General features: G+C 30.0%; 2 protein-coding genes across 4 annotated transcripts; both read left to right on the top strand.

Moving 5' to 3' along the window:
* Positions 1-4,132: 4,132 nt before the first annotated feature.
* LOC8287128 (CST complex subunit TEN1) lies at positions 4,133-6,487 on the top strand. The gene is made up of 3 exons (XM_002512426.3): positions 4,133-4,351; positions 5,826-5,979; positions 6,074-6,487. The coding sequence occupies exons 1-3, from the start codon at positions 4,248-4,250 to the stop codon at positions 6,191-6,193; spliced, it is 378 nt and encodes a 125-aa protein (XP_002512472.1). The 5' UTR covers positions 4,133-4,247; the 3' UTR covers positions 6,194-6,487.
* A 4,537-nt stretch (positions 6,488-11,024) lies between these two features.
* Positions 11,025-14,319, top strand: LOC8287127 (probable protein phosphatase 2C 34). 3 transcript variants are annotated; one of them, XM_015715184.3, is made up of 6 exons: positions 11,025-11,391; positions 12,621-12,938; positions 13,109-13,417; positions 13,524-13,641; positions 13,727-13,950; positions 14,044-14,319. In XM_015715184.3, the coding sequence occupies exons 2-6, from the start codon at positions 12,696-12,698 to the stop codon at positions 14,227-14,229; spliced, it is 1,080 nt and encodes a 359-aa protein (XP_015570670.1). In that variant the 5' UTR covers positions 11,025-11,391; positions 12,621-12,695; the 3' UTR covers positions 14,230-14,319. The 3 variants fall into 3 exon arrangements, with proteins under 3 accessions (XP_015570670.1, XP_015570669.1, XP_002512471.1); XM_015715183.3 differs by having other exon boundaries at positions 11,025-11,425; XM_002512425.4 differs by having other exon boundaries at positions 11,027-11,437.
* Positions 14,320-15,017: the final 698 nt, after the last annotated feature.

Genomic DNA, 15,017 nt, shown 5'->3' with positions numbered 1-15,017 from the left:
GTGAGATTAAAAACCAGAAAATTCTTCTGTTTGTGAAAATTGATGGGCGGTGTCTTATTCATGAGAAGCAGCTGATATTTTTGGCAAATAACAAACATAAAATAAATATAAAAGAAAAGGATAAAAATATTCAAAATAAAAAATGATTGAGATTTTAAGCTTTCGTGGCCAACATGTTGACAATCATAGAGCATTTTGACATTATCCGTTTGTTATTTAGTGTGGTGAGTTGTTTTCCAAGTGCAATCAAACTACCAAATTTCAAGCTTTTCATTATAGGCTATTATATATAAAATTGCATACATCAATAACAAAATTATTATCTCACATGTCTTTTTAATTATCTAACTAAACCAAAGTATATTGGTCACACTTTTATATGTTCTTGTTTTATACGAGTTTGAAAAAATTATCATTTCATTAGTGTCTAATTAAATTCTATTTTTTTTAAATAAAAAAAAATATAAATTCTACTGTCAATGCTGTTTTAAAATGATTTAATTAAATTAACGAGATTTAATAATATTAAATTTGACATTATATTTTAAAGCCTTTTTTGAATATATTTACTAGATAAATCAAATCTATTATATATTAGAAATATTAGGATTTTTTTTTTTATGAAAGCATGGAGATTATCTTTATTTTTTATTTTTTAATTATTGAAAGTAGGACTAGTTTAATGATATTCAAAACTACTTTTTAATCGTTACTGCTCTCTATGCAATTTTTAGTTAAACTTTGTTATATCAATTCTTTATTAAAGTTTATATATTTCTAATCCTATATTTTCAATGACTATAAGAAACTTTTGGAGATTGTAATTTGTTTTTTTAATAAAATTAAAAGCTCTTGCTAAATTTAGTTCTTTTGAGTAACTAATTTACTACAAGATTTATTATAAAATACTTAAACGAACTTTAAGTATCAAATATTTTGGTGTAAATAATAATATAGTAATATGAAATTCCATAAATAAAAATTAAGTTGAAATATTGAATTAGGTTACCTTAAATTAAAAGAAAAAGATAGTTTAGAATCTAAAAAATCATTATCAACTATTTATCTTTTATTCGGAATAAAATTGAGAAAATAAATAAAAAAATTTATCTTCTATTTTTTAAGCTAAAATTATATAAATATTATATAAATTTTTAAAATTTCAGAATTTATATTATAATTTTTCTTATTCTAAAATTTCTATTAAAAAAATAAGATTTTTTTATATTTAACTTCTTTTTCATCTTAATTTTATCTTCTCCAACCGAAAGGTCACTTATAAGACTCATTGTAGGACATTGGTAAGCCAAACTTTTGACCAATAAAAGACAAAGACAAGAAGAGAGCTTAAACACACTCACACACACCCTATTCCACACTACTTTATGAGGACCGCTAATTCTTCATCTACTCCCGAAATGCGCGATTATTTTATCACTGCTCTCACGTCTTTTTCTATTCTTTATGTCTCCTTCGTGTCTTTTACAAGAGAAATTCAAACATTATCGCGAGATAATTTGATCATATGATATGGAACTTTTCAAAACCCATTTTATAGGGACACAAAGTGGAGAAGTGTCTCGTCAAGTAGGGGCCCACCTCAGTGACTACCGGTTCTAAATGTCCCCACTCTTCTTACTTTTACACGCGCTCTATTCCTTTCTTTCACAGGGCGCGTCACGATTCTGTTCTCAATAGGATAGTGCTTAAGGGGCGGGCGTTCTCCGTCATTATTAGCATTGAAAGAAAGTTCTTTTGTTCTAGTAAGTATGTCTTTGGTTATTATCAAGCGCTGTTTCGTAACAGTGGATTTTACGCGCTCCCTGCAAGTCTTTCCCACCGAATTCTTTTTGGTGGCCCAATCAAATCGTCTCTCAGACTCAGCCTACGTGGTATATGTGAAATAAAATCCTCTTCAATGCAAATTAAAAAAGAAAAAGAAAAATAGTAATTAATAAAATAAAATATAAAAAATACCTTATAATTATGCACTTTTACATTTAAAAATCTTTAATCCTCTTTTGTCAGCTTAGAGTATTAATTTTTATTTTATTTTTATTTAATATTCTCTCGGATAACATCCATAAAATTTTATACTTTTGTATTGATATAAATATAAAATTTTAGAAATAAGAAATAATTTATTATATATATTTTTTAGTTTTAAAATAAATTTACAAAATTTTTAGAAATATTTTATTAGTCAGTTTGATAAATAATACATACTTTTAAAATGGGTTCGTTGATTGTCAACGATGGCAAGGACTTTTGTGTTTCACATGAAGAAAGGATAATGTTATAATAATTATAAAGAGGCATCACATGTGTTTGGATAGTGTAACTTAGGTACAAACTTTAGAAAGCAAACAAATTTGGAGAAACCCATGGCACAAGTAACATCCATACACATCTTTATCTATTCCATAATTGTCATCTTTGCTCCACTATTATTAAAACTATATGACTATTTAAGTGGGTATATACATTACATGCAAAGTATGATCATTAGTCAGCATATTAAGTTTTTGAGAGCTTTCATATATTAATTTTTACTTGGATTAACAACTTTGTATATATTTTATGAAATTTTTATTTTTATTAAGAAAAACAAAAAAATTATATTATAAGAATTTAATAAAATAAAGTAAATTTATATGATTTTTCTTATAGAATAGTTGAATGGAAGAAATATTGATAAAAAAATAAAAGTTCATTAAATACATTTAAATAAATCAATCGATATTTTTCTTCACTTACTATCAAGTAATGACATGGGTAATATAGAGGAAAAGTAAATTGAATTTAACCATTATTCTAACTTCAAACATTTTGTGTAATACTTTCATAAAGCATATTATCTTTTCAAAACTTATATTTGCTTGCTTAAAAGAGACCAAATTGGTGAGTGAGATGCAACAACAATTGACTGAATCAACTTAGCAAAGAACAAAAAGGACTTTTCAGTTCATAAAATCATAATATAGGAATAATCAGAGTGGCAAAGTCACATTGAATTTTTCTTAATATGGGTTGTTGAGTTCAAATTCTATTATTTTCAACTATACAAGCAGCCATCATGACCATTAAAAAACATGGTCAAACTCTATGGCTCTATTTGTCTTAACAATTTCACTTACTCATATGAAATCAGTACCTTCCAACAACTAATATAACATTCTTTGCATTCAAATTGCATAATATATGACTTTTCAGCCAAATTATAACTTAATAATCTCACATGATATAGAACCTTTGATGTGTATCTTTTTTTTTTTCACATACTAATTTATCTTATAATTTTTTTTAATTTTAAAATTTAATTACAGATTTAAAAAAATAAAATTTAGCAATACATTTTAACATTGATCTTAACTAAAGTCTAAGAAAAATTATTAGTCAAAGTATGCTAATATAGTTGTAACATTACCTATAAAAAGAGATTGAGTCAGTATTAGAGTTGCTAATTCATTCACAAACACTTTGAAATAATTATTTAGAAATATAGAGCTTAAAAGACTTTCAACTATAAAAAGGAATTATACGTTCAATTCATAAGATTTATGAAATTTATTTATAAATTTAAAATTTATGTACTTTAAATAAAGTGAAAATTAATTTAGAGCTATATATATTCAAATTTTTATGAAATTTGTTATAACTTAACTAAATTCTAATAAAATAGATGAAATTTATAAATGAATTATATATTAGTTTGTCTGTATATTCCATAATATTAAAATATATTTTATTTTATCTTTCATATATTTTTTCTCAAATGAAATAAATTTTTTAATAAATTTCAACTAGACATCAATTAAAATGAGTAACTTCTAAAAAAAATCAAAATGAGTAAGATGATTTATTATTACCCTTGTTTAATTATTTAATTGATGTCGGTTCTGGAATGAGCGAAGAATTTTACTACTAACCCAATCTTATTTTTGTTATTGGTGAGAATATTAAAATATATTACTAAAATTAAAAAAAAATTAGAAACTAGGCTACAGTTACAAATAAATGCAAATTCGAGGATTTATTTGGAATTAAGCCTTTTTCTCCACGCAGTTTAAGAATTCAAAACAAAAAGATTGTTGGTCCATACGGCCCAATGCTATAAAACCAGAAGCCCATAAGTATCAGGAAAAAATGAAGCTCCATTAATATTCTTTTTTATCATCTCTTTCCTCTTTTGGGCAGTGTTAGAATTATGCATTCGGAGAGTGCGAGTGTGAGTGAGTGGTGATTTAATGGCAGTTCCTGCAATTAAACATGGTGAATTGGTGACCTTGCTAGATTTGCACCCATCATCTCCTTTCTTTAAGCAAGGATCTTCAATTAGAATCACTGGGAAGTAAGTTTTTTTTTTTTATGTTTTTTTTTTCTTTCCTTTTATTAATGTGGAGAGATTTGTGTTCTGTAAAGCTAGTGTTTTTCTTTCTGTTTATCGTTTTTCATTTTCCCAATTACGGAGCCCATTGAGCAATTAGGTCCTAAAAGCTTGTAGACATTTTGGTTTTCTGTGTTTTTTTTTTTTTTTTTTTTTTTTAAATTTAATTTTTAGTAGTGTTTATAGTAAAACAAAGTAGTCTGCCATTGAGATTGCAAAAGAAAAATGTGAGATTGAGATGGGAAAAAGAATGGAAATAGAGGTTCTTAACATTGGTGATTGTTTCCTATGTTCTGTGATGATGATCACGATAAATGTTGTGATTTCACATTTTCATTTCTGTCGGATGTATTAGGAGTGAGGCTTTAGGGGGTGGGCCTTTTTCTTTAGATGTTGGTAGCTAAGAATTGTACCTAAAATTGATGGCTAGATGGAGATGAGGCAGAGAAAGTTGATGGTAAAGATAACGAGGGGGTTGGGGCAAATTGCACTAAGGTGGGAGGATTGGAGGTGGTGATGATGACAGATGCAGAAGCAAAGTGGCTAGCAATAGTGTCAACATATGTATATAATCTGAGATTTTCAAAGTTTTCTGTGGAAGGAAATTCCCATATCAAATACTGGAATTCTTGGCTCCATTTTGCTGGAAATGAAGAGAATCTATCTGTAGGTCTAAAAGGCTACTATTATTATGTCAGAGTCTTAAAGAGATCTTTTCATTCATGTCATTGGTAATATAGACAATTGCATGTTGTTTCCCACAGAACCAGAATTATTAGCTTCTTCTCATTTTTTGGCCACTTTACTTCACATTAGGCATTTTATTTTTGAACTCATGTAATCAAGATAACCTCATGATATGCATACGAGACAAAAGACTAGTGATCTTTTGAGGGTGTTCTGTCACAATACAGTAACATGATTACTCTGTTTATAAAGCCTAGGGCTTAAAGATGTTGGCATACTAATATCTCTTGGATGAGTTTCATTCTAGATTTATCAAACTTTTAGAAGGTTAAGTATTAAGAAAAAGGGACAATTTGGCATTATTTATTCTGTAGATATAAGTATTGAGCATTGTTTTTGAACTCACCATTATTCTAGGGTGGTGCCTTATTTGACAGGAGAAGGTTTTTTAAAACTGGAAAACTATGTATCTCTTTCAATCAGGCATGGCCAGATGCTATACACCATTTAATATCAAATTCTCGGTGTTGTTTATGATTTGTATTCCTAACGAGATTAAACTGCTGTATACAAGTTGGCAATTTTCATTCTATGAAGTATCCAAACATGTTCTATTAAACTGAATGTTTCCACCATGTATGTCACATTACTTCATTTTGTTAGTCGATTGTCTTTGGACTGCAGCATATATATTTTTCCTTCTTCTTTGTAGTACAACATATTAAAACTAAATCTGTTGTTTCTTTCATAGGCTACAAGAATATACTGTGGATACGGCCATAGCTCGTATTGCTGATGGGAATGCCATTCTGAAGATTGACACTCAGCACTTAAGTGACCTAAGCTTCCGAATTGGTTCTGTCTATCAGTTCATTGGCGAACTCCTAATTCAACCTGATGATGAGGTAAGAGTTTGATTCAGTTGAAGGCTTCCTTTACCTGTCTCTCCCCGCCTTTCAATTAATTGATAACATAAATAAGTCTTATGCTTTGTTTCAGGCAATCTTGCAGGCACGTGTAGGTAGGAATGTTGATGGCATTGATCTCAACCTATATAATCAGTCTCTGCAGTTATTAAGACAGTTCGAAGCTGACCACATAAGAAACTCAAAAGCCTGACGCATTATTGAAGTCTGGCAAAGAAAAATATTTTCAAAATTTCCTTCCATTTCCCATCTTTTATTTTACTCCTGTAATGTGGGTTGTGAAATTGCTTTGAATGTGAATATTAACAACCCCAAAATTATCCATATGTCACATCTACGGGTTTGTCGGTGGACTCTTTTACTTTTTGACTTTCTACTTGTTTCAAATGAATGTACAAAGCACTAAACCTATATGGCTGTTTTGCTTTTTGCACCATTATGAGGCGGGCATGCCATAGTTGTGAATGCCATGTTTGCTCTTTCCTTATGGGTGCTTCCTTGTCTTGTTAGGCAAAGATCAATGATGGATGTGAATAATGAAATGGGAACTGGAATACATTGTAATTTCTTGATCCCAATTGAAGACGAGCAAGGCAGTTACTGTAGTGAGGCCCAACTGCCCAAGAACAAAGATCTCTATAATTTGAGAAGACATCAACTATTCTAATATAATTACAATTGGAGAAAGATTCAAGCTCAAATTCTTAATGCTCTGATTTCATTTTTAATGAGTTTTTGAAAGTTAACTGGTACGTATAAAATGCTATTGAGAAAGTTATTTAATTGATATTTTCATCCGTTCGAATTAGAAAATGGTAAATGTAATTGGATAGTTTTTATATTATATTTTCTACAGCTCATTTAGATAAAATATTTATTTATGCAGTACAAAGCATATTATCTAATTATGATAATTTATGGACCACGAATTTCTCATATACTTTTCTTATTAAAGTATTTTAGCAGCAAGTGGGTCATGATATTGAATTTTATTTTATTTTATTTTCCTTTTCCAAATACAAAAAATAACAACAGAATGAAGTGTTTGTTAAATGCTTCGAATTCCATTGGAGAGTTGAAAATTTGAAACCCCACTATGACCAAAAAGTCATTGATTGGGTCAATCTAATCAAATATCCATCCAATAAGAAAAAAAAAATAAAAAAAATAAAAATCAAAGGCCTAGATTTCCCATGATTCCATTAAATACTGAACTCTAGATTTTGCCATCAAACAAATCATTTTTGTATTGCTTAAAAAGTTGCATGTCTTTTTTAGTCCGCGCCTACCAACAGGAAAATAAATATAAAACAAAAACCAAAAATAATTACAAGCTCGAATGTCGCTATCTGGTGCACCGCCCACATGTGATTACTGTTGCTACGTGTCAGTTTCCGATTTGAAACTATTCACGCGTGGCGACTCGTCCTTGATTCACGGATCCAGGGAATCACTTCACCGATTTCATAACGAGGTATTATTGTGAATGGCTATTATACGGTGTACCGCATCTGCCATCCAAGCGATTACGACTCCTCTGTCTTGAGACTATTTAGGTCTCCATTTACTTATTTCCAAACAAATAACAGTTTCTTTAATTAAATTTTAATCCACGTCATATATTTTCCAAATTTAGTATTTCACATTCCCCTCACAATTTATTTATTTTAATTATTCTAAATGATAATATCGGTTTTTCTATTGTTTACATTGTCAAATATATCAATTTAATTCGGTTATAAATAAATTTTAAAAATATAAATAATATGAAGTGACTGAATTAATAATAATATTGAGCATTTATTTTTGTTTGGCGGTAATGTGATAAATAAAGAGAACCAAGAATGAATACATATTCCTGGACAGAATTAATGTTGCCGACAACAGACCTAAAACAGTCATCTCATGACCTTTATTATGTATGGGTCCCAACTTCTAACTACTTACTGGTTCAATGGCTCAATTATGTTATACGCGTACATGGGACCACCTAATCCTGACCACTCACAATCACTCCCGCATATATGTAAATATTATGTAATATTTAATCACAGAATATTTTCAGAATTTTCCAGCATTTTGAATTAAAATAAATCTATTATTATTATTATTTTTTTTTTGAACTTTTTCACCAGCTGGATAAATTAAAATCTCAAAAAATTAAACTCTTTAATTATAGCAGAGGCTAAAAAAACCAATAATTTATTTGTATTAAAATCCAATTATTATCAAAAGAGGTGGGTGTACCAAATTGTCCCTTTTGGGTGAAATTGAAATGACAAATAGGGATGAAGATGTTCAAAAAGATCCAATGCAAATTGCTGATGAAAAAAAAGCACATGGAACTTCCTGGAAAAAGAGAGACAGTGAGCGCGTGACAAAAAGCCTGACCATCTGAGTGAATTAAATCTGATCCACAGATTTTGTGGAAGAAATGCTCAAACTCTTCTTCATAAAGTGACTTCACTTTTGGTCTATAATTTCCATTCTTAAATAAATATGATTTGGTTTTGAGAACACAAATTAATTGCTACTATTTGATTGTATCACAAGCAATGTTGTGACTAAAAGGAGATTGGATAATCATTATATCGTTTTATTGCATTTATTTACTTTCAAAAAATATTTTTATTTTATTTCATCAACGGATTTTGTGTTCTATCATCTACGGAGGTCATCAATTTTAATTATAAATAATAGCTTCCAATTTATTGAATTTCTAATAAAATAAATATAAATATATTATTATTTCTTAAAAGTAGAATTCATGAACGCATAATAATAAAAAGAAAAAAACATTTCACCATAATAATAATAATATCTCCATATTGTCAACTAACTCGATGCTATTAAACTAAACAAAATAAAAATAATTAATAATTTGCTTATATTCCATTCTAACATAATAATCATACAAATCGTTGCACAAAACTATATTCAAATAAATTTTTATAGTTATTATATATTTTTAATAATTTATGAATGTCAAGAATATGGGTTGTTATTATAATGAGCTTTTGCTGGAGGACAAATGATTAAGAACACAATAAAGTAATAACAGACGAATCTTTAGATAATATTATTTGCTAAAAACAAATTAGCCCATATGATTATTTAATGAATTCAAAAGGAGATGGTGTTGGTCCAAAAAAGGAGCCAGTGGCTTGTAATATGGCCATGTGTTAGGATCATATCAAATTATGTGCTCAAGATATGCATTAATTTTTAATCCCAAATATCTCTCTCTCTCTCTCTCTTTCCTTTCCCTTTTCTTTTTTCGTTTTGGTCCTTATTAAATAGAGAAGGATTTTGAAAATAAGGTTTTGATTGGGCAACAAAGAGGTGACCCAACAATGCATTTCGTAATCATAGTTGGTTTTATGTATAAAGAAATGGGTTTTATTTTTTTTAATAGTTTAGGATTTCTTTTTCTCTTTTTTTGGGTCAAAAGTTTATGAAATTTTCTAGCTACTTCATGAAATAGTATTTAAATGTTTGGGACTGGACATGGTCAAGCAATTTCAGATCATTGAACTTCGATTTGGTTAAAGTAACAAAAAAAAATCACATAATTCTTCTAAAAGTAACAAAAAAATTGTTTGCAACTGGATATGGTGGTTTTTTTTTATTAATTAGTTTTATAAATAAATATTAGTATTTTTTTAAAGAGTTTTATAATTCTTTTTTATGAAAATTTTGAGTTCTCATTTTATTGAAGTTTTATATTTATTCATTTTTGCACATTTTCGTTAAACCATGAACAAGATCTATATAGACACATAGACTCATGGAGCCATACATCTCGATCGGAAAAAAATCAATAGAAAAAGAAAGAATCGGAATTGATCGCTATATTTCTCGAAACAAAGGAAAAAAAAGCGAAAGATGACGTTAAGTTCTCCCTCTAAAGAAAAAAATAAATTAAATCTGACATTTAGACAATCAGAATCATTAAAAGATATATATAAAATTGATACGTAGCTTAATACCATATAATGAAGCATTATTGCTGTAAAATTATAATTTACGGTTCTATCAAAACGATTACTAATTATTAAAAATAAATTTTTTAATATTTATTTTTATTTTTTATATCAAAATATACTGATATTCATAATTCTTCTAAAAGAAAAGTCTACTGTCTTAATTTCGTTGAGCATTCAAGTGAGAGTTAATGGAGGGCACACTGATTTACAATTACAAGTCAACTTAAATCACTTTCAAATACATAAACAAAAATTCTCCTTCCTATTTTCTCTTCATAAAATTCCAAATTTCGACTTTAACATATTTGAATTTTTATTGACAATTATATATATATATATATATATATATATATATATATATATAGAATTTTAAATATCAACATATCTTTTTAATTTTAGATCAAAATATTGTTTGAAATATACACCTACCTCCTGTCACAATAAATCTATAGGTATTATAATGGTAAAACTTGGAATTCATCATTGAATTACTAAATCAATAATTAAATCTAGGGTTTGAGGGAGCTGCTAATTAGCATCTTTATTTTCTGAAAATAAAAAAATCAGTAAATTTGAGCTTTTTCATCATTATTTAATAATATTAGTAAGAGTTCATTTCATATCAATTAAACAACCCATTAAACCTTTAAATGTAATATGTATATGAAAAATATGCTGCCAAATACTGAAAAAAATGGTAAATATTTTTAAAATTTTATTTAATTTTTCTATATATATATTACAAATATAAATATTTAATATTTATTTATTAATTTTAAATATAAAATATATATCAATAACATGTTCCTCTTATATTTATTTTAGCTTATATAGCAACTCCAGATAATTTTTTTTTTATAAAAGTTTTTAGCTAACCATAGTTGACCAACAATTGGGAGTCTAGGACATAATGATTCACAGGACTCCATGTCTTTCCATGAAAAACAGCTCATAGCATGTATACACATCCCTCAAACAGTAACATCTTTAAACTGTGCAAATCACAAGATTTTTGGATACAGTGTATAATATAGAAAAAGAACGGAAGCTAAAAAGGAAGCATAACCAACACTGCTTTTTAAACCAGAAATAAAGAGAGAAAGAGGAAGTCTTTTTAGTTAAACAGCTACCTCACAAACAAACAGTGACTGTTGTGCATGTAAAAAAGAAAGCTTCTTTCTTTTTTTCTTCTTTGTTATCTTCTCCAAATCCAAAAGTTATAAAGAAAAAAAAGAAAGAAAAGGAAATTCACAACCCAACAAAGAGAAACCTCTATACTTCTCTCTCTCTCTCTCTCTCTTTTTCATTATGGATTGTGATTTATCTCCATTTTCTCTCTCTCGAATTCTCAGCTCATATTCTTGCTTCAATTTCTGGTTGATCATGTCATCTTTGCTGCAAATTCGTCAGATTCCTGCTCTCTGATTCTTTCTTTTTTGGTTTGCCTCGAGGTCTTATTTTTGTTTTTGACTTGGTTTCCTTTGAATTATTATGTTTTGGTCTCTAAAGTTTGTGTTTTTCATTTCTTTACTTTGTGATAGTTAGACAGCTTGAATGAGCTTTCTTGGTAAAGATTTCATCTGAGTTTGTTTGGTTTTTGGGTTTGAAATGGAAAGAAAGAAAAATGAGACTTTGAATCATAAGCTTCATTCATATGAATAATCTATGCAAGGAACTGATTGTGAATGTAATTATGGGCTTCGAAATATACAATTAGAAACTTATAAAAGTCAAAGCTTTGGCTAAATTTCTTTCCATGTGTTTCTCAGCTAAAAGAGCAGGCCATGAGTTTAGTTTCCATGATGAGAAAAATGTTTAAATGATTTCTAAGTGAAAATGTTTCATGATTCAACTGTTTTCTTCCTGGGGTATTATCATTATTACCAGGCTGAATTCAGCATTTTTTCTTTCTCTCTGACTGAAAAAGGTTTACGATTGAGTTGAGTTCGAATTTTGTTTGCCGTCTTTTCCTTGATTTTCTTGGAAAATAACAATAGGGTCAACCTTTGTTTGGTTGAAAGGTAAATGTTAGAAAGGATTGAGGGGGAAAAATGTGAGTTTTCTGTAGATTGACAGTCTCAATACAACCAAGCAAATTAGTTGTAGTAGGTATGTTTTAATCTGTACTTAAATGTTTTCCGTGGCTGCCAATCGTATAAAGGAGAAAAAGAATTCTATCTTTACCCTTCCAGTGAATGCAGTCACATTTTCTCAGCAACCAAACAAGAACAGTAATGAAGCTGCCAGAACAGTCTAATACCTATAGTCATGGTTATTATTATTTTTTAAAAACTTGCTGTTCTTTTTCTCTTGGCCTTTCTATGAAATTCTGGACGCGATGTTGGAATTCCATGTCAGATTTGAATATTCCCTGTGGTGATTTACAGATTTTGGTTTTTACTCTTATTAAATTTCAAGATTCTTGGCTTTCTGAGTCAGATACATGTCTTTTGTTTCAGGCACTGTATTAAATCCATGTACTTTAACCACCGTTTTGGTTTTTAGGAAAATAGGTGTCGAGTAAAAAATTGCAACTAGGCTTCGTTTCTTGATGTACATATTTTATCATTTTTTGCCTTTCCTGTCATTCTTGCACTGTGTTTATGTGGTTACTATTTATCTTTGAATGTTCAGGTATTTGAATCTACAAAAGAGTAGAACCAAAACATATTCTGGTGTCCGGTGTCCATCTGAATACTGACATTGACAATGGGGCATATATCTTCCATGTTCAATGGACTGGCAAGGTCGCTTGCAATAAGAAAAGGGAAGAATAATGGAAATGGTGATGGTAGAGAAGCTGCACATGCAATAATCAAAGAAGCAAAGAAGAATGACTTGATATTGCGATCTTCTGGTTCTGTAAATGTTGATGGTTCAAAGAATTTTGCCTCAGTTTTCTCAAAGAAAGGCGAGAAAGGAATAAATCAGGATTGCTTCATTGTATGGGAGGTAAAGAGTTAAACATTTGCAACTATATGGATTACGTTACAAGTTCTATGGTTTCGTTTTTATGCTTTCTTTGATGACAATCATTGTTTAGATATATATACAGTTTCTTGTATGCTAAGTGTGATTAAACTCATCTGCTTAAGGAGTGGTATTGTTATTGTTGGAAATAGGAATTTGGATGCCAAGAAGACATGATATTTTGCGGGATATTTGATGGACATGGTCCCTGGGGCCATTTTGTGGCAAAGAAAGTCCGAGAATGGATGCCATCATCTTTGCTGTGTACTTGGCAGGAAACTCTTGCTCATACTTCAATTGATCCAGATATTGATTTAGAAGCAGATAAAAAGCATCACGGGTTCCATATATGGAAGCATTCCTATATGAAAACTTGTGCTGCTGTTGATCAAGAGTTAGAGCAGCACCGCAAGATTGATACATTCCATAGTGGAACAACTGCCTTAACGATCGTCAGACAGGCATGCAAAAATATGACCTGATGCTCTCTTGTATTAGTGATTTTACATAAAATCAGTACATGGTTGAGATGAATTCATAGGAGTAATGTCTAATTCTATGTTGTAGGGTGAACTTATTTACATAGCAAATGTTGGTGACTCTCGTGCTGTATTGGCTACCACTTCGGATGATGGAAACTTGGTATCAGTTCAGCTTACCATCGATTTCAAGCCCAACTTACCTCGTTAGTCCCTTCCCTTCTCTCGTCTTTCCCTAGAAGAAAACAAAATATAGTTATTATTTACAGATGATGTTGATCTCTTTGGCAGAGGAGGCTGAGCGGATAATACAGTGCAATGGCCGGGTATTCTGTTTGAATGATGAGCCAGGGGTGCACAGGATTTGGCTGCCAGATCAGGAATCACCTGGATTGGCAATGTCGAGGGCGTTTGGGGATTACTGTGTTAAGGACTTTGGACTTATTTCTGTGCCTGAAGTGACCCAAAGGCATATAACCAGCAGCGACCAATTTGTGGTGCTGGCAACTGATGGGGTATGTATAATGATGATCAAAAGGGTAATGCTATGAATAGTTTAACATAAAAGCTTGATGAGAATAATGCATATTATTTCCATTATTGTTTAGGTATGGGATGTCATTTCTAATCAAGAAGCGGTGCAAATTGTATCATCAGCATCAGACAGGGCAAAGGCAGCAAAGTGTCTGGTCGAATCTGCGGTTCATGCATGGAAACGCAAGAGGAAGGGGATTGCAATGGATGATATATCAGCTATTTGCCTGTTCTTCCACCCTGATAGGACAACACAATAGTTATTACAAAATGTAAATGAGCAAGCTAGTTGCTCCCAATGTTTAATTCCTCAAATTCTCAATGCAGTCGTTAGAGAAGGGTTTATCTCATGTCAATGCGCCATATTAATAGCTAGATAATTCTGAAAGTTAAAAGCGGGCAAGAAATTGACTAACAGAACTAATCGAGCGGCGGACAGAGCTTTTCCCTCACTGAAAATGGGGCTAAATCATGTCTCTGAGGATGGTTAAAAAATCTTAATAGTATGTATGTTCTTGAGCTGAAGGTTGAAAGCTGAAATTCTGTCAAAAGCTTCACCTGCAAATCTATCAGATGTCTAACCAAGCAAAAATCTTAATGATTTAATAAGAGGATACAGTACAACCTATTACCAGATATGCTCTAGAATTTGTGACTTTGTTGAATTACTGGTTGAAACTGAGATTTGTGATTTTGAATTATTAGGGAAAAGTTGCAAAGATTCAATTTTATTTATGGATTGTTTGATTTCTGGGCAGAAATCAGAATGGAAATGAATGATTTCGACTATTGGTGTTTGATTGCAAAAAGACTATTTCAGAATAGATATAGTTTTCTATCAATGGAAATGCATTCCTCCATCCATCTCAGTGAATGAACTTTTTATTTTCATTTTGTACATTATATTACAAATTAAATTACAGGCTGTTGGAAAAATATCTATATTTCTGAATCAACTGCTAATCAATTGTCGTGAGGAAGAACTTCAGTCCTTGTCGTTCTAATAATAGTGCAGGTGATAGCTGAATAGTACACGTGTGTTATGTTG

Source organism: Ricinus communis, chromosome 10 (assembly GCF_019578655.1).
Source record: "Ricinus communis isolate WT05 ecotype wild-type chromosome 10, ASM1957865v1, whole genome shotgun sequence".
NCBI classification, from domain to species: Eukaryota; Viridiplantae; Streptophyta; class Magnoliopsida; order Malpighiales; family Euphorbiaceae; genus Ricinus; species Ricinus communis.
The sequence above is the reverse complement of the archived record's forward strand: the minus strand, read 5'-3'. Positions and strand labels throughout refer to the sequence as shown.

Coding starts and splice junctions, on each gene's coding strand:
- LOC8287128 (XM_002512426.3), top strand. CDS start 4,248: ATGGCAGTTCCTGCAATTAAACATGGTGAATTGGTGACCTTGCTAGAT. Junction 4,352..5,825: donor TCAATTAGAATCACTGGGAA/GTAAGTTTTTTT, acceptor TTTCTTTCATAG/GCTACAAGAATATACTGTGG. Junction 5,980..6,073: donor TAATTCAACCTGATGATGAG/GTAAGAGTTTGA, acceptor GCTTTGTTTCAG/GCAATCTTGCAGGCACGTGT.
- LOC8287127 (XM_015715184.3), top strand. CDS start 12,696: ATGGGGCATATATCTTCCATGTTCAATGGACTGGCAAGGTCGCTTGCA. Junction 13,642..13,726: donor TTTCAAGCCCAACTTACCTC/GTTAGTCCCTTC, acceptor TCTCTTTGGCAG/AGGAGGCTGAGCGGATAATA. Junction 13,951..14,043: donor TGGTGCTGGCAACTGATGGG/GTATGTATAATG, acceptor ATTATTGTTTAG/GTATGGGATGTCATTTCTAA.